At 44.6% G+C, this 23,572-nt stretch overlaps 1 protein-coding gene and 1 long non-coding RNA gene across 2 annotated transcripts in view; both read left to right on the top strand.

Moving 5' to 3' along the window:
* The first annotated feature begins 43 nt into the window (after nucleotides 1–43).
* Nucleotides 44–5,700, top strand: LOC113484439. Its single transcript, XR_003399223.1, has 3 exons — nucleotides 44–142; nucleotides 4,189–4,275; nucleotides 5,595–5,700. It is a non-coding gene; the product is annotated as an uncharacterized LOC113484439 (long non-coding RNA).
* A 3,570-nt stretch (nucleotides 5,701–9,270) lies between these two features.
* Nucleotides 9,271–23,572, top strand: part of TSNAXIP1 (translin associated factor X interacting protein 1) — a 17,769-nt gene continuing 3,467 nt past the window's right edge. The window contains 8 exon segments of the mRNA XM_026856822.1: nucleotides 9,271–10,398; nucleotides 14,848–15,293; nucleotides 15,788–15,923; nucleotides 16,723–16,868; nucleotides 16,871–16,897; nucleotides 18,755–18,914; nucleotides 19,195–19,325; nucleotides 20,303–20,431. Coding sequence (XP_026712623.1) covers nucleotides 15,141–15,293; nucleotides 15,788–15,923; nucleotides 16,723–16,868; nucleotides 16,871–16,897; nucleotides 18,755–18,914; nucleotides 19,195–19,325; nucleotides 20,303–20,431 — 882 coding nt within the window. The 5' untranslated portion in view covers nucleotides 9,271–10,398; nucleotides 14,848–15,140.

Here is a 23,572-nt window from a genome sequence, read left to right as displayed (position 1 = left end):
CACCAGTGCATCAGGCGCTGCCGGGGCAGCTGCGGCGGCACGCGAGAGGGTCCTGGGGCAGGGGGGAAGCGTCTCCATGGCGACGGGTGTAAACAGCGCGGGCGGTGCAGGACATGGCGGGGCGCTGCGCTCCGCCGGGCGGGTAAGGGCCGGGCCGGAGGGAGGTATCAGCGCCCGGGCCCGAGGGATAGCCGAGCGGAGCCCTTCCCTTCCCGCGGGGCCGTGGTGCTTCCCCGGCCCTGCCACACGTACGGGCTGGGAGGCCGCGGACGCTGCTCACCCCGCCCCGCCTGCCGAGAGCCGGCGTCAGAGCAGACCGGGGGCGGCAGGACACGGTTCCCCACAGCACCCTGTCTAGAAGCGCCAAGAACTGCCCTTGGCACTTCAGGACACGGGGTTTCTCTAGCAAGAGCCACACAACGGAGCAAAGACCTTGTTCAGCAACTCCTGTAGTATTTACTTTGGAATTGTTACTATTTATAGGTTGGAAAGCAGAGCCTCTCCTTACTAGTTGTTTTCCATACCATTCTTTTACCAAAACATCTGCCATTAATACCTTGTTCTAGTTAGTCTGAATAGTTCAGAATAATTATAAAAGTGGAGGGGTTTCCTTTCTTTTCCTTTCCTAGAAGGGGATGGTGTTTTCTGCCACATGGGTCTTTGTTCTGCTGGTCATCCCTTACCTGCCTTCTGAGAGCATAGGGCTCACCCCAGGGGAGGGCAAGGATGGCTGCCAAAGGTGACTACAGCACAGGCAAGACCCTCCCCACCAGCACTTACCTCTGGTCCTACACAAGGCCAAGTGATGAATCAGGTCCAGAACAAGCAGTTTGGAGACAGGACTAGAGATAAGGCTTTAGTGAAGATCCAAGGTACACCCAGGAGAGAGGGTTGGAGATAGTGACAACTACAGAGCAGCACAGGCAGATTGTGAAGTCACAGGCCTGAGCTTAAATAGAGCTCCTGAGCCAACTGGCAAGGGGGCGCATGAGTGAGGGGCTCAGCTGAGGCTGGTCAGGGTAATTAAGGCCTGTTGGAAGCCCTGACATCTGCCTGGGATGCCTCAAAAGGAAAATTCTGGAATATTCATGGTCAAGCCTACTTTTATCTGTATGTTTTGAGCCTCCCTCTGGCACAGTGAAAGCCTAATTTATACTCATGGGTAGTTTTTATCTTCAGATCTCAGAGCTGTATGATGCAGGTAGTCTAAAAGCATGCTATCACTGCCTTTTCTCCTTGAGACCTCCAATATGGACAACAATGTCTACATCCATTCAAGAAAGTTTACATGTAGTAAAAACAACTTTGATTACACTGAAGTTGTATGTTTTGTGCTCCTGAGAAATACCTTTCATAAAAAAGCACGTTTTCCTTGCTTCAATTTTGATAGTTTTCACAATGATAAAAAAGCCATCGGTTCCAAATCCAGGCTGTCTGTACCACAGTCCAAGTAACAATCACCTTCTGCTCATGGGAAAAGTTTCAGGCACTTCTTTTTTTCACTTAATATGGTTACCTGGGAACAGGCACATTTCAATTGCCAAACCTGGGGTCTTGTAGTCAGAGACCTTGCTCTTGCTAGGTAAGTGAAAAGCTGTCGTGGCTGGTAGCTAGCGTATTGACTGCCTAACTGACTGATATGGCTGTAAAGATTGCCATTATCTTAAGATCCTACCCTGCAAAAAAAAAGACATATGCTCTTGGGTGGTAAGGGCACTCAGCTTTTATGAAAGCAAATGGAAGCAGAGAGTGCTCAGTACTTTGAGTATCAAACTGGTGACAAGTTTAGCTGCAGATAAGAAGATGCATTTCTGGGTAGCTAGGGACCTTATTTTGTTTAAATGCAAGAAAAGTGCCCTTCAGATTCAAAAACATGAGTTACTATATGTTTAATGGTCTATTATATACTGGAGACTTTCAGAACACTCTGCAGTTGCAACCATAGGCCACTTCATATTTATCCTCCTCTTTGGTCTTGGAGTGTCCCTGGCCAGCAGAGTTTGATCTTCTCAAACATGCCTCCCAGTTGCCACTGCTTTTCTGTGCCTCCCTGTAGCCAGGCACACAGCACAAGTTTCCATGGCTTCCTTCTTGTGCTGGTGGAATTGTGTCATGAAAGTGTATTGTGCCAGGTACAAACTTCTCTTGTCTATGTCACTGTGCTGATTACTAGGCAAAATTAAAAAAATGAATGTGTGTTAGTTTTCTGCTGAAGTGATGACCTAAATCGCTGGCTGAACATGAGCCAGCAGTGTGCCCATCTGGCCAAGAAGGCCAATGGCATCCTGGCTTGTATCAGCAATAGCGTGGCCAGCAGGGACAGGGAAGGGATCTCACCCCTGTACTTGGCACTGGTGAGGCCACACGCCTATTCCTGGGTTCAGTTTTGGGCCCCTCACTCCAAAAAGGCCACTGAATGACTCGAGTGTGTCCAGAGAAGGGCAACGGAGCTGGGGCAGGGTCTGGAGCACAGGTCTGATGGGGAGCGGCTGAGGGAACTGGGGGGGTTTAGTCTGGAGAAGAGGAGGCTGAGGGGAGACCTCATGGCCCTCTACAGCTCTCTGACAGGAGGGTGCAGAGAGGGGGGATGAGTCTCTTGAGCCAAGGAACCTGCGCCAGGACAAGAGGGAATGGCCTCAAGCTGCGCCAGGGCAGGGTCAGGCTGGCTCTGAGGAAGGATTTCTGTGCAGAAGGGGCTGTTGGGCATTGGAATGGGCTGCCCAGGGCAGGGGGGGAGTCCCCATCCCTGGAGGGGTTGAAGAGTCGGGCTGAGCCAGCGCTGAGGGATCTGGTGTCGTTGGGAACGGTCAGGGTGAGGTTCATGGTTGGACTGGAGGAGCTGCAAGGTCTTTTCCAACTGAGGTGATTCTGGGATTCTGTAAATCAGCTCATGAAGGGGCGTGAGCTGTGGCAGTAACACAAGGTAAACAGCAGGAGGATATGGCTAGGAGGAGGAGAGGGTATGGCTTTTCTAGAGCAGTAAGCTGCTAGATCAGCTCACAGTGTCTCAGGGAATCTCACCCCAAGGTTCCTTGGGCAAGCTGACCCAACTGCCTGGGGTTTCTGTCTCCACCCTCACTGCCAGCTGCAGAATCGCTCCCCCAATGAGGGGTGAACTTGCATGTTATGTCTTTAGTTGGTCTGAACTGGGTAACTGCAGGTTTTCCCTTGGGTTAACAAACTAAACCAGCTCAGAATGTTGCCCAGCATGTGTTACAGCTGACGTTACCTAGACATCAGGAGCCTGTTGTGCTGGGGCAGAAACACCACCTCCCCTTTCAGCAGTGCTGAGCTGTTACCACATTTCATAGAGCTGCAGCTTGAGGCTGCCATTTTATACAGTAGGGTGGGAGATCCAACAGCCCACCCGATACAATCTCTCACCCCAACACTGTTCTGGCCCTTGGTGGACTCCTGAAAGTTAGTCCAGCTCACTCTATACACACCTCCCCTGGAAAGTGGATGGTTGGAGAGGTAGATCTGCCTAAGATATAACAGTTTCCTGCCACCTGAGCATAAAACTAAGCTGGCAGTTGAAGCCAGTGCTCAGATACCAAGCTGAGTGTGTGGTCATGTTGTGCCAGTGCCTGCAAATTCACTGTGATTTCTGCATTGCTTTACCAGATCATGTCCACCTGGATATTCCCTAAAATACACATGCAACTGTACATTTGCTTCATAAAAGTCCTTTCACCTATACATGCAGGTTCTAGTCTAGGAAGGAGAGTTCCAGATTATATTTGTTCCATGGTTTTCCGGTTCTACTAGCTGTCAGACAATCTGTTCCATGGCACTACTGGCTTTGCAGGCACTTTTGGGAGCCCAAATCCTGGTTCTTGACCCCCGAGTAACAGGTTTTCTAGCTCTGTCTCTAATCTCTCCTCATCAGAAGACCAATTTGTTCAGGCTCCCCCAGCTGCCGGTTGTTCAGCTTGGTTGTTCTCTTTGGGATAGTGAGGAAGGTACCAAATGTTACGCCAATTACCAAATGGCAAACCCTGGAGTTCAGCTGCACCACAAATCTTTCCATCAGTCCCTCCCTCTACATTATCCTATTGGATATTTTCATCCATCAGGTACTTCAGAACTGGCTGCTTACCTTAAGTACACATGAGACAGACTCTCAATCTCCACTGTATATTTAGTTAATTCTGTGTTTTGAAAAGTTTCTTTCTTGCCATTGCACAGGACTGCTCCTGAATCGTCCTCTGAGACTCCAGATTGCCAAACACGTATCATCTGAAATACATCCTGTTCAAGAAACAGAAGACTCCGGTGAGTTGAAGAATTCCAGTGAAACATCCAAACTTTAGCTAACTTGGTCAACTTTGAATCTTGGTGGCAGCCCAGGGACTATTAGGAAGTCAAACAAGTTCTAATAATTTTAATCTTTCTTAAATATATATATATATATAAAATCTATACGTTGCTGCTAACTCTTGAACTTCAGCTTCAGATGTCATCTTTGTGAATTAATTACTGCATTTTTAAGGGTGGAGGAAAGAGGAATATAAATGTTGTTCTTGGCTGCAACTTTATGAGTGGACATATATGCCAAATACTGAAGCCAGAATTTGACCCATGTAGTTTAAAGAAAAAAAAACAAACCACCATGTGCTGTTTAATCATAGGCTAAGAGCATCCTTCAGGAACATCTGCTCCCTAGTATTTATCAGTCATAGTAAAATAAAATAAACTAGCATGAGGAAAATCGATATCCAAATTATGAGAAAATAAATTCCAGGAACAAACAAACAACAAACTAATGGGAGGTTAAGACCTATAAAAGTCATACGTTATATATTTTTGCGTTTCCTTTTTCATTAACATTTTGGTTGTATTTCAGAATGTGCGCTTCTATGACAAGCTGTATGTGCTACATTAGCACAAGAACTTAAAGTATTATTTTGTCCCTAGGGCTTGGACATTCTGTAAGCACTTTCCTCATTGTAGAAAAGATTTTCAGCTCTCAGTAAATTGGAATCTTAGTGTTTCTCCAATGTAATCTTCCTGCTTCTTGCACTGAAATTAGGACACTTAAACTCCTAAGGCTTTAGATTTAACTGTTTCAAGGCTTAGTCAGTCTGACATTTGGGTTTTGAAAGTCAAACCTTCCTGTTTGCCTATGATTAATTTTTTGTAAATTTTATAGACAGATTAGGGAGGGATTTGTATTGGACAATCGCATACCAATTATTTGGTTGTAATAATGAAGATAAAGTAGAGCAATCCAGCATAGCTCCTTTTTTCCACCCAGAGAAACACTGAGAAAGTTCCAAGGTAGAAGAGACTTTTAAAATTATCTAGATTTTGCTCTCATAAGAGCTTCTGAAGAAAAATTAATTCATCACGTTCTTTTTACTGTTCCTCAGACCTTATCTTCGCTACATTCTACACTGATGCAAACTCAGCTGAGGATCACCAACCTGCATTTAAAGCTCGTAATCATTACAAATTAACCTAGCTCGGTGTGTCCTTACTGTGGGGGACACACCCCAGTGCGAATCTCCCTAGAGGAAACAAGACCTAATTGAAACCACTTATTTTGGGTTAATGCAAAATTCTGACTCTTTGTGTGATGCTTTATTTTCCAGTGGTCCCAGTGTAGACCAAGAAATCATTTTTTCACCCAAAGATATGAACACTTTCCTACAATCATGTAATCTCAGCAGCATGAATAATGGCTACCAGGAGATTGTTAGAGTTGTTTAACAAATGGTGCTAGTCTGGGAAGATGATTTCTTCAAAGAACACAAAAAGTTTACTTGGTTTTTAGGTGTGGTCAGTCCTGGCTGAGAAGAGTTTCAGTGTACAGCCCTTGTTTTTCATAGGCAGTTGTGTGTACTGATTCTGGATTTTGGCCCTTTGTTGTGAGTTTGTAGTGTTCAGATACAGCCAAGGGATTCTCTCCTTTCAATTTCTTCAGCTTTCTGCTAGAGGCCATTGGTCCACATGGCCTGCATATGCATCTGGACAGACAGTCCTCAGGAGCCACAAACCCTGCTGTACCCCAGAGGAGAGGCAGTCTAGGTAAGCTCAGCCTGTACTACTGGTTAAGTCACCAGGACTGCTGGAAGCGTTTTTTGAAAACTAAGACCTTACAGAGCAGAACCTCTTCCAGTGTTAGTGAGACCAATGATGTTGGGTTACCCCCCAGGAGTTCAGCATGACAGAGAAGGCATTGTTAGTTCTGAGTAGTAGCTCTGTAGGAGATGTCAAGTATTTACGTGAGTCATACTCGGTATAAAAGTTACCACCAAATGCTATCATTTAATGATTCATTGACTGACATTGTATATGATCCTGTCAGGGCCCCAAGTGCACCAACAGGCTCTGCAAGCTCTTCTCCAGTCCTAGGAGTTTGGGTGTCTGGGCTCAAGGCTGGTTTTGACATGGCACAGCTGGGTAACCTGTGATCAGGTGCTGTGCAAAGAGCTGTGTGAAACAGAGATGTGAGAAGCCTTCACTGAGGCTCACTCACCTTTGGTTCCTGCTGGAGCTATGCTATAACCACATCTGCCTTGCATCTCACTGACCCCAGCCTGCTGACTTGACATCCCGGCTTGATATTGGACCTTCCTCTTCACATTGTGGACTTGCCTGACCATCACTAAACTATGGGTGACCCTGGCTACCATCAAGAGACCTGCTCTGCTATTCTTGTTCAGGTCCCGTGGCACTGTGTCCTGCTGGGCAGGTCACTGTCCCCCATTTCCTTGCTGTCACCCTGTGGGGTCCCAGCTGCCCTTGAACACAGGCACCCAAACCTCTGGGGGTAGGGGAAGAGGTTGCAGAGCCTGTTGGTGCACTTAGGGCTCTGACAGACTGCACAACACGTTTGTGAATGATATAATAAGGGTAGTTGGGCTTTTTAATTCTAGCTGGTTTTAATATGAAATAGAGATGATAACATCCAGCAAAGGGACATTGGGCCTAGGACCTCCTGAGGAACCTAGAACCTCAGGAAATGAACCATGTTATGAGTTCTTTTTTTCAAATGGCTGTTTTCCTTGACCCATTTCAAATAACATATTTAGAACCCACTCACCTGGCTTTTTATACCAAAAAGCGTTATGAAGTTCTTAAACTGAAAAGTAATAATAGCAGAATGTCTTGAATAGATTCCTGCTCCATCAAGGAATTTGAAATCATCCATTGTAGGGTTTGAGAGAATATGTATGTACAATGGTAAAGAAAAAGTCCTGCTGTGATGCAGTGGGCAGTATAAAGAACACCAAGATCCTTGAGCTGATTTATTACAACACACATAAGTCTATGTGTCTGTTCTTTTCCTGTGTCTCTGCAGCAATAAACAGGCCCTTCTCACCATTCCAAAGCCACGATACTTGAAGCAACTGGAGTCCTACTTAAGGAAAGAGCTGCAGTCTCTTGATCTGACTGAAAAGAGCTCCCAGGAACTGAAGTTACAGGTCTGATAGAAGGTTCTCTTGACTTGAAACTAGGTGCTGAGATGGATTATTTAAATTTGCCACCCAAAGGGAGCAATAGATGAGTAGAGTAGGCACCTATGGGTAGTATTGGATAAGTGGGTTTGCAGCTCACATTAGAGAACTTGCACAGAAAGCAGTTTATTTGTATGTTGGGTTTCTATTGTTTGCATGTTGTTGGGTTCACATCTTCTTATGTATTCCACATCTTCTATAAGTTTCCATTTTCAAATCAAAGCCCAAGTCTTCAAAAAGACATGATAATTTAAAGTGGATGTGAAACAGAATTTACACACTAAACTGAAGATTTCTGCCTAAACCCATAAAACAGCAAGCATGTAGATTTCCAGATTTTCACTGCAAAACCTCTCATTTCTGAAGTTAGGTTTCTCCATGTAACACAAAGTAGCTTTCAAATCTAGCCCTTGCCTGAGCCTAATCAGGATCCCCAAAATTCTTCGTTTCTAATGGGTCTGCTCCTGGGGGGCTTGTTGTGGGTGTCTGAGGACACACCTCATGGAGATCTTGAGAACAAACTTTACTTTAAAGCAGAGATAGAGGAGGAATGGGTACTCATGTTTTTATGATATCCTGCAATTAGAGCATTTATGCAGACCACAGAAAGTTTGGATTTTATTTTCTCTGCACTAATTAATTCAAATTCTCATTCCCAAAGGAAGCCTGTTGTGATGGGGAAGGAAAGTGCTAGATAGAACAGAGGGAAACAAAAAGTGACTAAAGGCAAGAGAAAATAGAGGTTTCATAACTGTGTTTATGCTTGGGAAATATTTTTTACTGTCTTACATGACATGTTTTATTTAATAGTGAGGTACACTCAGTGAGAACATTCCTTATTGCTAGTAAAGTCTTCCCATGGCCCACATACACCCTGTGAGTTTGACTATCCTCTCTGAACAAGTTTTATTCTGCTGAAAGACTCTGCTCTGCAGAGAGTGCCTAACAAAATAGGCAACAAAAGCAGGTTATCATCTTGTTACATATCTTTAGTATCCATATTGTTACATCTTTGAATTCTAGTCAGCTCCATCTGTCACAACCCAGACTGGAAGCCCAGACAGTCGCGATGGTTCTGTGATCCGCTTGGGTTAAATTAAGGTGAAACTACACCAGACAACTGGTTAAACTGTTTTACTTGTGGTAGAAAACCATTTAAACTTGGAAAAGGATAAGCAGCAATGTGGCTTCTTATAAATCTATAGGAAAGGGAAAGTGTCAAAGCAACCTGGATCCACACCCCTGGATCCAGGGTTGTCTCAGGTCCAGTAATCTTGGGTGGTGGGTGCACCACCAGCAAAGTTTCTGTTGTCTTTTAAATTCATCTTATCAACTGATTAGCATTAACAGTCATCAGGCTCCTGGGGCAGAAATGCTCACCTCAGTTCTTGTCACCTCTTCAATGGCAAAGGCGTGAAGTCATCAGCAAGGCATACATGGTGTCTGCTTACACAGTAGAGCCACAAGTATCAGGCTTATACACTGGAGCCAGTGATTAGTGGTACTTGTGCTTGAGGGGAAACTTCTGGTTACACTCAGTCCACTTTCCCCCTCTTTGAGGCTTATCTAAGGAATCTGTCAATACAACTGCAAGGGAGTGGGGGGTGCATCCTTTGATACATTCTGTGCTTCCTTGAGTGACATTCCTTAGATTAATCACAAAGGCCACAGTTTGTCCTTGAGTTTTTCTGTGTGGATGAATGTTTGAGGCATTCCTTCCTTCATTCGGTTCCTTACACCACCCTGTGACTCAGACATTTAGTGAAATATTGGGGCAGTCGTCAGCGAGTGTGGTAATCCAGACATACCGAACAGAGGGAGAAAGAGAGGAAACAATATGAGAGATCATACACTTTGCTATAACAATACCTATCATAATTGCAAAAAATACTGACAAAATTGTAAATCCAATGTTTATAAGTCATGTCCTAGCCATTCTCAACATATTTCTTTTCCAGTTTCACAGCTTTTGCAACAGTTAATGCTTTCTGCTAATACATACATTCCATTTCATGAACAAGTTCATTTTTACTTTAAAGTCACAAAAGCATCTACATACAGTACTTCATCCCATTTTCCTTCACGTTTACAAAAAAAGTTAGTTGTAATATAGTGTTATATTTTAAAGATCCATTTTCAGACAATTATTCCCCAATAAAATTACAAGCACTACTCGGTTCCACCCATTTTTCCATTCCCAATACTCACTTTTCCATAAATCACCAGATTGAAGGTTTCCTCCCTGGGGAAGATGAAAAATTTCTGAAACAGTAAAAGGAGTTTTTAGAGCTGTGAAAGGTCCCCTGAAGGTGTTGTTCCAGGAGCAATTTGGTGTACACGAAATATTATCAGTCAGATTAATAAGGCCAAATTGAAATTCTTCGTAAACAGATTTTGGTAATACTATACAAATTGGTAGTATCCCAGATCTGCATGAAACCTCAAATTAAATTCCAGGCTAAATTTGGAGAATCCTTTCCCTGTCCTCCAATGGAAAGGATGAAGACAAGGGAGAAGGCTCTCCAAAACACCATCTGAACAGTATAATATTTTGGAGGTTTACCCTGGCAGACTTGATCAAAGCTTCTCTTTGGCTGCTAATAGCTTTGTTTGCTCTCTGTCATGCTGTGGTGCCTGTCAACAGGGGGGAGAACTCCACCTTCATCTGATGTATATGGGATGGCAAGCCAGAGGTGGAAAGACAAAATAAAATGTGGTGGCAGTATTTTCATAATTATTCTCACTGTCATTAGATGGCATTTGTGTTGGACAAGACAGCTACCTCTGAATTCTGCAAAATGTGCCACTGAATGTTTTCTCAAACTCACTCTCTTCTCTCAGCCCTACAGAGAGATCTTTGAATCCTTCATAGAGGACTTCAAGACCTACAAACCCTTGCTGACAGCTATAAAGAATGAATATGAAGTTACCTAGGGTAAGATGTTGACGTTTGACCTGTGGGGAGAAAAATGCTAATAGAGACATGTTCTTACAGGGCTTAGGTGTGTTGGATACATATATAGGATGAACAGCCTAAATAGGTGTCAACTAGTAAAACCATCCTTCTGGTCCGTTGGGTCTATTTCCTTCATACATAAGGTGAAGTTGGCAGGGGGGTTTTTTCCTATAACATTAAGACCTGTAAGTTTTAAAAATGTTTATCAGATACACAGTTCAGGCGACAGCAGTGTTGCAAGTTTTTTCTGGGACAATCACATTTATAGTGGATGCACTCGCACTGGTAACTTGAAGCTTGAATGACTCCTGAAGTAAGGCAGGGCAGAGACCTGAACTGGCTGTTCCCTGGCCATTCTTAGTGTGCTTTAAACTTTGCTTGGCATTCAGATGCCACAGTGATACCAGTACTTTGTAAACAATCACAGAAGGCTAGAAATAGACTGTAACCAGGAGCTCATTTCACACTGGGCACTGAGCAGCTATCACATGTCAACAGTTATCCACTGGGACAGTCTCTTAAAGGATATATATTGTTTATCTCAGTACCTGTTACCTGGGCTACCTAATCATAGTCCTTCATTATAGACAAAAATCTTTCTTTGCACAGTATCTTTCAACCAGGTGAATAGGTAAAGTTTATTCACTATATTTTTTTTTATTATTATTATTACATTGGTTTCCTTCCAGAACTCTTTAGTAGACATTTCTTTGCTTCAGCTTCTAGGGAGATTACTGGTGTCCATGCTGTAGCTGATATTGTACTGCTCTCTGAAGCTTTTATTTTTTTTTAAAGTATTCATTTACTGACTCCTCCATATTGCTTGAATGTGATATTTCCCCTTTTTTCTTTGAAGTTTCTGGTGACTTCAGAGCAAAACATATCTTTCGTGATAGCTTTATTTCTGGAAATCAGCTGAATGACAGGGAACTAATGTGCCATGGTAGCAAATGCACTTGAAGCTCTAAGAATAAAAGAAATTGAATTAATTTTTTTTTTTTTTTTTTTTTTTTTTTTTTAGATTGGGGGTCTCCCACCTTTCTGTATATTGAGGACTCATTTTTCTAATTATAGATTTTACCTTGCTAATGAGACCTGCATGACATCCATCCCCTTTTAGCTAAGGGTATTGGATGGGGTTATCAGGAAGTGATTTTCAGGCCTCTTTCTCCCTACCTAGCACAGACAGCAGTTTATCCACCCAGCCAAGGGAGCAGTGATGATCTAAGCCAACCACTCATGGCCATGGAAAGAAGGTCCCACATCCCCAGTCCTGATGGTGCACTCCCACTGCTTAGAACACACCAGCTCTGCCACTCACTGGGCACCTCCACAAGCTGAGTCAACTCACCCAGCAGGAAAGATAAAGATCAAGAGCTGCAAAGTTTCTTGTTGGTTTAGTGAGTTAAATTGCTCAAGAAAGTGCCTGTGCTAGGGCAGAGAGAAAAGCAAATGCCTGAGAGCAGGAAGAGTACAAAAGAGAGAGAAAAGGAAGGAAATTTACTCATTTGTAGAACTGCACTTCTAAGTATTTATTCTTAAATTATGTCTGACTGTGCTTAACAAAAACAACTTCTTCAAAATCTGTGAGATTTTTTTCCTGTTTATAGTCCCTCACTACAGTGCTTGGAGTCTTTAAGGTGCAGTTTTGGAGCTGATAAATGGGACAGTTTGCTTGGAGAGATGTCCCATCACTCCACCTAACATGCATACTCCATCTGTAGCATTTCAGATCCCTTTGAAACTGAAACTAAACCTTTAAACTACAGCATTTTATTTTTGTAGTCTGATTTAGCAGCTTCGTCTTACTCTGTTTTTTCTGCCCTAGTCATATAGCCTGTACTAGCTTAGACTATGTGACTTTTAAGGTGCTCACCACTGCACCCACTGCCAGGGTGGGTTCTCCCCTTAAATCTGCAAGTATTACAACATACTCCCTGTTCAGTCAGAATAATCTGGTTTAAAAAAAAAAAAAAGAAAAAATTGTATGATTAAATGTTGTCCTAAAACTGTACTGCTTACACTGTATATTTAGCTGCATCACTTTGGCAGCAGGGTGTTGGAAGCAGCTAGCACACACGTACCTGAGCACGCCAACCACAGAAGGCAGCTGCCTCTGATGGCTACAGGGATGTGCAGCCTGTACTGGCTGCTTGCAACTATTCATCCTATGCCAGACTTGGACATACCACTGTAGCTCCTTTGGGTGTTAAGGTTGTGCTGAGGCTCTATGGCATCGTTTCTGGAGTAAATCCACATGAATGTGAAGGTACTAAGCAGAATTTGGGAAATATCATCACAGAGGAGAGTGACACCAAGTCCTTACAGCTCTTAGCCTGACCCAAGATTAAAGTTATGTTGTTGGGAGCTCCTCTAAGGCAAAGCTCAGTGACAGGGCAGGTCTTTGCTTCAGACTGACATTATCCACAGCTGAATCCATTTCTTGATTAAAATCAAGAGAAGTTGATTTTTTCAGGTTTCTACGTCTACAGGGCCTTCACACTGACCCCTTTGTGGTGCTGAGACTTCTGGGACCATCCAGCAATTCTGTATGTGCAATGAGCTGCACCACAGCCTGAATGCTTTCCAAGTGGGAGAATGTCTGTCCTTTCTTGGCATGGGGAGAGTTATGAGAGGTCATCAGGGAGCTAATGTTCTCAGATGGCGCTGGCCAGTGTCCACACTACAAAATAATCACTTTGGCAGCCAAATTGTGCTCTAACTTCTGACATACTAGGCAGCTACAATTAAAAATACTGTTGCACTTAAAGGGGTTTGCTTGTGGTCATGAGTCAGTTGTGAAACACTCAAACTACACTTCAAAACAAGTTTGCTGAAGTTTCAGCATGGTCACACTGAGAAACCAAAGAGTCTAGTGGCAGAATTCCTGCACTAATGCTCTAATTTTTGCCATCACTTGCTCTGACACAACTATCATAGCAAAACAGTTCTGTAAAACCTTTGGTACAGTTATAGCATGGGAAGGAAATTCACACCTAAGTATAATTAGTAGTTCCTGTTCTTAGATTTATGTGTGCTTTTTAACTTTCAAAATGCAAAATCTGTTGTATAGTATTTGTACATAAGTACTAACACCAGGCTTTACTGAGGAGGAAAAAAACCTCCAAATCATATTATTCAGAATCCACCAGGATTTCTGTCCTTCTGTTCAGGAGAGGGAGTGAACAGCTTTGACTGCTGAATAATGCAGTTATTCACAAACAAAATGAGGCTTGCTCACAGCCTCATTTGAATCACACCATATCCTGTCTTTGATCATTTTATTCTCTCAGTGGAATTCCATCTAGTTGTAAAAACAAGCCTCTGTGCCAAGGAGGTGACATCAGACCAAATTCTACCATTTAACTGTAAGTAGGATGTGGGACCCAAGTACTGTCGCTAGCTTCCTCATGTAAATATCTTCAAGAAAAATTTTCAAGTCAAAGGGGAAAAAGCTGAGAGTGAAAAGCACACATTACAGCAGAGAAAGGCAAGAAGAGCACGTGAGTTCTTTACTAAATGTATTGAAGAAAAAGGCAAAAGAAGAGAGGTCAAGGCATACTTTAAAAGAGTGGAGAGTGGGTAGACAACAAATTCGTATACAAAAGGTTGCATGAGACCATGCATTTGGGGACAAAAAAGCAGACTGAAGTTCACGTAGAATGGGCCTTCACAAAAAAGGATATTTTGCAAATTGCCAGCTGTTTTGCGGAGAAATCACTCTATAACTTTTGGAGTTATAAAGTGGGTGTGTTTATTCAGCGCTGGGCGCATGGGGGATCGCTCCACCACAAGCATGCGCGTCGTTTGCAGCTCCCGTCCGGCTTATATGTTACAAAGTAGTGCATATTCATAGAACGCCCATACATATACATAGTCTACCCCCGCCTCCCCTCGCTTCTCATGGTAATCAGGTCCCCTCCTCTTGTGCCTGCGCGATGAGCTCTCCAAGCTCCGGGCTGGGGTCGCAATCTCCTGGGGAGGGGTCGTAAAGATGAAGTACCTCTTCTTCCTCGCTGGTGAACTTTTCACCCTGTCGCTCTGCGCAGCCTCAGTTGTTCTCTGGCTTTCTTCCAGGCCAATGTTTTGGGGTTGTCTGTTCTTCAAAGACTAGGGGGGACTTCTCTTTGGGCTAGGAGATAATCGCCTAGCAACGTTATCAGTACTTGGTATGTCTTTTTCGAACAGTCCCATACGCCTCCCCCTTTTTTTTTTTTTGCGCAGGCCTTGCACCATCAATCTAAGATTGTTTAGACTCCCCGTCTCACCAGCTGTCTTCAGCCCCATATGCTGCCTGTGCTTAAATGGTGACACCTTCCCATCTAGTGAAACACGGCAAAGCCATCAGTGCTCATTATATCTTATCAAAACCTGAAGTACTCAAGAAAACAAAATCAAATACTGTTCATCCTTTGTTTTCTAAACAAGGATAAATAGCATGAGCTGAAATCAGAAATCCTTATGTTCATATGCACAGCTGGATAAACAATGGGATGTAATCCCAAAAGATTAAGGGCTCCTCCTAGTCCTTAGGCGCTCACCAGGCCAAGCAGTAAAAGCTCCGTGTTCAGTCCCACTTCCCACCAGCACTGTTTGGTGTTGAATATCCAACAGCCCAGCTGAGTGAAATTCAGGCTTTGTTGCTCATTGTGAGACCCCCACCTCTGCTTTCTTTAGCTCATCAGAAGAAGACAATTCATGCCCTAGAGCCCCTGAAGGCTATGGTCACAACTGTGTCCGAGGAGTGCTCCCAGCAGATACTGGCAATGCAGGAAAAGGAGAAAGATGAAATAAATATGTTGAAGCAAGAGAAACAACATTTATTAAAGATCATTGACAACATGAAGGAAGAAAATAATTCTCTTCAGACTCAGGTAAATTAGACAATGACAAGTTGAATGTTTCCCAACTGCAGTTGGATGCATTTTACACATCTGATCTCTTACCTCCCAGCCTCTTATCCTTTGGTGCCAGTAGAAGTTCTGGAGCAGGCACTAAACATCTGGCATGGTAATGATGCTGGATCTTGGCCAGCTCCAGAGAATATCCTGTTCTCTTGGGACAGGCTGTGACGCCACTGTCAGAAGTTTTCACTTGTATCTGTTGTCCCATCTGGCTTTTCCATTGTCACATTTGAAGGGGGGAAGGAAATAAATATCTCCCTGGTACTAATGTCGTAGGTTCACCTGGTGAACCTTAGAGGCTTTGGTCTCACTAGCTAGACCAAAATGCTTATAAATAGTTAAAATAATTATAAATAATATCCCACTCTCTGCTCCTTAGTTTCTGCTCTAGACCCACCAAACCAGCCCAAGAGCTCCCACTGATGCTGTGGGTCCAGATCTGTTCAAGCCTCTGTTTCCTGCAGGTGGAGCATCTGCAGACAAGTGTGGCTGAGGAGTACACTTGCTACGTCAACGAACACAGTGCCCGCAAACTGCTTCTGGCAAAACTGAGCAATCTACATAATGAACAGCGGGACAAGACATGTCCCCAAGTCCAAGGTAGGGAGAGTGGATCTCTGTAAGAACCTGCCCTGTGCAGAGACCCAAATGCACACACATGGGTGCAACATTGCATGAAAAATTCAGAGTATCTCTGAAATATCTTCAGATATGCTTTGATTCTTGAAAGAAGTTAGACAAACTCATGGACAAAAAGCCCATAAACAAGTAGGAGAGAGAATAGGCAGGGAGGTACCTACTACTCTGATCTGATTCACTAATCATTGCTGGTGTTCCTGTACACTTCCTTAACACAACAGGTAAATTGAAGGCAGGAGCTGCCCAGTGCAAAAATTCCTCATGTTTTTTTGACTCCAGTGCAAATTGTTAGCACATCTTACCCAGCCACAGATGGCAGCTTTGTGCCTGTTCACAATTCAAGTGTCACAAATACCCAGCACAGAGGTTACTCGTGGTGGGACCCTTTCAGTACATCATCTCTGTTGATCCACAGTCGGGTTACAGGCACCCACAGTGCTGCTGCTGCTTCTTACTCACTGGCTGTAGCTACTGCATCCACATAAGGGTCTCCCTGTCTGTGAGCCCTTCTGTTAATCAAAACCAAGCTTGAGCCTTTGAATACGTAAGCGTGTATGGGAGAGGAGGCAGGACTGTGGGTGGGACTGTGAACACTGCAGTATACTCCTGGACTTGCAGTTCTTTAATAATAAGACATCTACGCCTGTTCAGCTCTTGCTGACACTTTGTAGGGCTACGTGGTTGAAAAGTTTAATAGATGATTTAGAAAATGACTGCAATTTTACTGTCATGGGCTTTCATCAATGGCTGTTGTTTAAAGATGTCAAGGGTGAGGATGTGGTGAAGTTAACTTTGGCATTAAAGATAGCTCGACAGGACCTCACAAAAGCCCAGCTGAAGATGAACACAATAATAGCAGACTACAGGGATGTTGTGCCCAGGAAACATTTTGAATCACTGGAAAAAAAAAAAACAACTCTGATTTACTTCAGGAGGTGAGCATAAACTCCTAATTTTCAAGCTTCCCACATAAATACAGATGTAACATGGTGCTTCAGTATTCAGGCTGGGATAGGGACAGTAAACCTAGAGCTCACAGAAGGGCAATTCTTTGTTCTTTGTACATAAAATACATGAAAAGCCACTGTCTTCTAATCCCCAAATCTCCATGTCTACTGGAATCACAGTCTGCCTGAGAACTCAAAATTGGGATACCATCACAAACCCTTAACATCAGGTTTAACTGAGTTAATACCATTAAAGCAACAATGGCCCACAGACCACCAAGAGCCCACAGATTACAGCTTAGGAACTACTGTCTGAAGTCATCATATATAGAAGTAAATTAACTGGGTTCACCTCACATACGTTGCAGAGCTTGCCCAAAACAGCTAACAACCTACTGCTGGCTTCTCTGTCTAGCTGGGTTTTTGCCTTTTCCAGTATTATAAATGGCTTCTTTAGCCCACTGGATCTCCAAGGTTCCCAACTACGGAGCTGGTCAATGCATTTTCCAGCTGTGAAAGAACTGGACTAGGTTCTTCGTGTTATATCTGTTTGATGCCTTTTTAGAATAAATGTTTGACAGCTTATCTTGCACTGGAGATGCACAGGAGCAATGCCATTTCACATGCGGGATATCTGAGGGACGACACACACCAGTGGTTAGGATGGGGTCTGCTTCCAACCCCACAGTGCCAGAGTGGCAGTGACCTGATCTCTAGGAGGATGAAAACACGTTGGTTCCCACCATACAGTTAATGTACAGCTGTCAGGAGGGATGGATGAAAAGCTCCATTGAGGCAAAAAAGTGCTACCTGTCTTTGTGCTTCAGAAAAGCAGTGCTGGGCTGTTCAAGATACATTTGGGCCATTGGCAGCTTTGTTCCAGCTCTGACCATCAGCACGGCTTCATCCACTGTTCATGTCCCTGTGTCATGGCAGAATCACAGAGTCCCAGAATCATTCAGCCTGACTCTACAAAGTTCTCCCCTACCCCACATCCCCCACAGCTCATCCAAACGACCCTTAAACACACCCAGGGATGGGGACTCCACCCCCTCCCTGGGCAGCCTGTTCCATTCTCTGACCACTCTTTCTGGGAACAATTTTTTCCTCATGTCCAGTCTGACCCTCCCCTGTTGTTTCAAGCTGTTCCCCCTTGTTCTGTCACTAATCACCGGTGAGAAGAGACCAGCACCAACCTCTCCACTGTGTCCTTTCAGGGAGCTGCAGAGAGTGACGAGGTCTCCCCTCAGCCTTCTCCTCCTCACACTGAACACTCCCAGCTCCTTCAATGGCTCCTCACAGGATTTACTCTCCAGGCCCTTCCCCAGCCTCGCTGCCCTCCTCTGCCCTCGCTCCAGCCCCTCGACATCTCTCTCGTATTGAGGTGCCCAAAACTGGACACAATAAACACAGACACAGCCCTCAAAACCCAGACTAGAGCTGTGGTTACCTAGGAATGCACCTCTGTAGTAGTAGAGCATAGATAAATCACACAAAAAAGAAACACTTTCTAAATAAAGTATAGTGGTTCTGAAGGGGACACATGTAAAAATTTCTAGAACAGAAGCCTGTTTCTCTTGCTCTTTCCCAGTGGATTAAGATCTATTTTAAAACACAAAAACAGGTATAAAAGGATCATTGACATGTTTTGTCGGAAGTTTTTGTAAATGGTAAAAATAAAATTTAATAAATTATAAATTTTTCTTCCGATCTAGAATCAATTATCCTGGGACAGCTCTCCTTAAGTTCATGGACTGCACTGACTGCTCACCTGAGCTGTTTGACAACAGAAAATTTCCATTACTCTGGTTAGTTTGTTACACTGCTCCTTTCTGTATCCTTTAGATGAAGACTCTGCAGAAGGATTTTGATCAGCTCCATAAGGAATATGAAATTCTGCTGGACATCCACTGAAAGACTGCAGAAGAGCGAGACAACTTCTGTGCTGAGCTCCAGCGAGTTCAGCACAACTGCACATACCGGCCAAACTGGGCCAAGTGTTCAGGTGCCAAATGTATTCAGCAGTGGTTTGCTTAAGGCAGCTCATTTTTTAAACACTTTACTATGGTGCATTTCTTATCTGCAATGCCCCATTTTCTCCTAGGCTTTTGGGAGTGGCCTGAGAGAGAGGAGCTTGCAGGGTATTCCATTCTGCCTTAGACATCTTAGGAGACAGACTAGATGTCTAGAGATCTGTATCTATAATAAGGCTCCTACTGGTATTCATACAAAACCAGAATGTGTGGGCACATTCTCCACAGCTCAGCGTGTTTTTGCTGTTGCAGAGGTGATTCCTGGTGGAGCTGAGCAGTGGGGCTGTCTGGCTGAGGGGAAAACCAGCGATGAGCTGGTGGATGTGCTTCTGGAAGAGATAGGAACAGGATTGCTCAAACAGATAAATGCCTTCCCTGGACAGGTATGTGTAAGCTTTCTTCTCTGCTTGTTTCCACTGAAATTAATTGCCATAATAACCATTAGAAGGGTGGGAAAAATGTTTTCATGGCTGGTGTGTTCAACATTCACTTTCCCACTGGTGTAACTACCTAAAACTTTAAAACTAGGAAAACTCAACAATAGAAAACCTGAAACTGAGTGTGAGCATATTGAAGATGCAGCTGAAGTAGCCACTCTACACTGAATCGTCAGACATGGAGGTAGTACTCGTGGGCTAGAGCCCCTTACTGATGCTGCACTGTATGGCTTCCTGCTGCTGAAAAACCTTGGTCTTTCCCCCCTGTCCCTACCCCTGGTACTGGCTGCGGTGACAGGAACTTGTCCAGCAGAGAAATAATAATTTTTAACCAGATTCGTTCTCTGCTGATGAGACGAATTCAGACAAAGCACTAGAATGACTAAGAGTCAGTAGCAAGACTACATAGTCATTCCCATAGACATGCTCATTCTGTGGCATCAGGAAGTTAATTCAACTCACACTGTCCCACTGCACTGCACCCCGGCACGTGGGGGAATCAGGAAATGACACAGGGACAGAGAAATTTTACACAGATTCTTGACATCATATGAATCATAACTGTATCCAAAGATTTTCTCAGAGACAGAGTAGCATTTCTTTAGTCCTTGAACATCTCTTCCTCAGCCTTTCCAGACGCTTCAACTGCTTGTCCTGCCCTTCCTAGGAGATATTTCCAAGGAAGATCTTTCCCCTTCTTTTTTTGCTGGGCAGAACCTCTCACATGGTCCCACTTTGTCCACCCTGGAGCACCTGAGACACACTGCAGAGGTGCTGACAGATGTGGTTTATAGTACTGGGAATGAGACCCACACAAATGATTCCTTTTGATGGCTTCAGACGCTGAGAACGTGGCTTTGCTGCTGCATTTCAGCCAGCAAGGCGAATGCCTTACCTCTCTCTGTTTCTTTTCCATTACTTAGGGCAAAGGTGACAACGTTCCTGTGTACCTGAGGCATGAAGGTGAAGTGAAGAACAAAAAGCTGACTAAGAAGGATATGGTGAACATCCTAAAGGATGTCTGGAAGGAGAAAATTGCACTAGAATGGGAGGTTGGTCCTGTTTTTCCTCTCCACAAGCAGCTCTGACAGTCAGTCCAGTTTGGGAAGCCAGGGTCTTGCCCATGTCCCGCCTAGTGTTTCATCTGGATCAAGCTGCATGAAACATTGTAAGAACAAACTACCCCAGCTGGCAGTAACCCTGCACCTGGCAGGGCTCTGACTCACCATTAGGATAGTGTCACGTGGATAACTGGAGTAGCTCCATCCCAGGCCGAAGAGGCTTCTTCTGCAGCTCCCGCTCCCAAGAGAGCTGAGTGCTCACGAAGCAGCTGATGCCCGGCCACCACTGCGAACTCAGAGGCATTCAGGAAACCAGAAGTCAGCACTGGTTGCTTTGATGTCCAGAGCTGTAAACCGCAGCAGTCCAGCAGCTGCTGCAAGTGTAGTTGAGCTGTCAGTGAGGGCAGGGTGCCCAGGGGAGGAACCCCTACAGTCCCCCTCAGCTAAATCAGCCCCACTCATGAGTCCGAGGCCTCAGCTGGATGGACTGCTGCTATTCTGGGCTATGATGGTGCTCTGTACACCACCACACCATCATGACTCTGCAGCATCTGTTCTCAGGTGGTGGAAACCTTGGCAACCTCTGTGCAGCCACAGCAGGGCCAGGGTTGATTTTAACCCACACCTATCAGTTATTAAGCTCCATGGTGTTTGTGCCTATGTGAGAGAGGAACAGGAGGGAGTACAGGAAAAATGGGGAGCAGGGGAAAAAAAAATTATATTGATAAATAAATTAATATTTTGTTACACAAACCCCAAATAATTTCCCTTTCTTTGTCCAGGGTGGGTTGGAGTGACAACTGGAGGTCAGGGGGATGAGGTGTGTGTTCTCTGCCAAGGCAGATATTGTGGTTTGCCTGTCTGGGGTGACATAAGAGTCTATAAGAGTATAAAAATGGCTGTTTAATTCTTCCCATGGTAGGGACAAGTATGATACCATCTCCCCAGATACCAGACAAACCCTATTACTGTGCCTTAGTCATATGAGAGCAACCTTGAGAGAGGCAGCATCACTTTACAGATTTCTTCTCTTGAGCTAGAAGCCTAGAAACAGCTCTGAGATCAACCCTAAATGGCTTAATATTTTCTATGGCAGCTATCTTTTACTTTCAGCTTTGTTTCCTGGGGAAATAGGGTGCTGCAATCACTGCCTGGCTCGACTTTTCTCCAGTAACTGCTTCCATATCTCAACCCATGAGCCAACCTAAATCAGGTAAATCTATCAGCGGGGTAGCACCTTACAGATAGCAAGTTCCTACATATTTCACAAAAATAGGTAGAAGAGAGACTTTATCAGTGATCTTAGCAACAGAAGAGCTTCACTGTGAACTTACCCACAGTTAGAGGACAAACCTGGGATTTGTTCAAACATTTTGAACAACCCAATAATGGGGAAGACTCCAGCCAGCACTGGCACTGTGTCAGCACGGTGTGAGATCCCCAGAAGACAGACATCTAGACACAAAACAGCTGGAATCAAATAGGCAGATTTGATTTAGTGCTGGAAGTTACTCACTTATTACCTGCAGACAGGGACACGATCCAATCTTCCCGAGTTCTTTCTCAGCTACCTCCAGAGGAAGCACGGCGATGCCGCTTTCCAGTGGTCTTACACCCTCCACGAGAACATGCGGCTCTGTCGGTCGAACCACGTCCTGAGCTCATTCTAACGACGTCCTCACCAGGAAGGTAGGCAACCCGCAGCCCAGCCTCTGCCCACACACCTTTGCTGACACAGGGAAGCATTCCTCTGCAAAGCAGCTTCACTTCCCATTTTCCCCCTGGGAAGCTGCATCTTCCCATGAGAATAAAAGTAAACACTGATGCTTTCCAGAGAAGGGAACCCTGTATGTGTAAGACGTGGCAGACTCTTACTGCTCCCAACAGAGCTTCTACAAGACCCCATTTTTTCAGTCACTTCAGTCACATCCTATCTGCGCTCTCCAATGAGAGGCTTCTGTTTGCAAGACTTAGAATCACAGAACAGCTCAATTTGGAAGAGACCTTGAAAGATCATCTGGTCCAACCTTCTGTGGAGAAGGAAGGCACGGTGAGATTATTTATCACCCTGTCCAGTTGCACCTTGAAAATCTCCAGTGATGGGGACTCCATCACATCCCTGTGGAGGTTGTTACAGGGATAAATTGTTCTCACTGTGAAAGATTTCTTTCATATACCAAGATGAAACCTCTCCCAATGTAGCTTGTACCTGTTGCCTCTCATCCTCTCCACGTGGCTCCTTCCAAAGAGAGAGCCTCCGTTCTCTTTGTAGCTGCTGTTGAACTGTGATGAGGTCCTCCTAAGCCTTACCCATGTGCCTCCTTCTCTCAGTAGGTCTTTCCCGAAACAGCTCATGGTCTGTCCCTGGGCAGTGTTTGTGAAGCTCAGGGGACAGTCTCTGAACTGCAGCACCGTGCAGGCCCCGGCAGCCTGGCTGTGTGCTCCCCAGCACCGTGTCAGAGCTGGAGAGCTCCAGCTACACGGCCACGTCTTTCCCTCTCCTGTAACACAGACATGTGCCACCTCCCAGGGCCTCTGATACTTGCCCTACTTATGTCTTGCTTGGAAATGGAAAAGTGGTTGGGACTAAGTGCCACCATCTGAGCAGGGAGGCTGCTGCCAGTCTGGGGAGCAACTGCACCTGAGGGTTGAACAGTTTAAGTTGTTCAACAAGAAGTGTCCTGGTTCAGCTAGGATAGGGTTAAGAGAGAGAGGGGGAAGGGATCTCCAGCTGGGTTATTCTTACCATGCTGATGTCGGGTCTGGGCACGGGAGCATGGGAACTTTTTCCTTTGTGGCTTTGGTCGCGGGAGCATAGCGAGCGAGCTGTCTGTATCCATTGCGGTATTTCTCTGTATATCTTTTGTCTTGTTTACTGTTATTGCTGTTTATTGTTGTTATCATTGCTACTGTTGCTGTTCAGATTGTTTATTACACTGTTGTATTAAATTTCTTCTTATTTTAACCTGGGGTCTGTGCCCTACTTGTGTCCAAGGGTGGGGGAGGGACAACTGCAACGTCTTTAACCAGAAGTCACTGTGTTGCTTGCTTAATTATTTGTAAATTGCTAAAAGTTGCTTTAGAAGAAAGCACAATCCTTTTGCAGTTTTGCTTCCCCCTTGAGGGGGGGGG

The sequence above is a fragment of the Athene cunicularia genome, assembly GCF_003259725.1.
Source record: "Athene cunicularia isolate RWA chromosome 11 unlocalized genomic scaffold, athCun1 chr11_part1, whole genome shotgun sequence".
Lineage (NCBI taxonomy): Eukaryota > Metazoa > Chordata > Aves > Strigiformes > Strigidae > Athene > Athene cunicularia.
The sequence above is the reverse complement of the archived record's forward strand: the minus strand, read 5'-3'. Positions and strand labels throughout refer to the sequence as shown.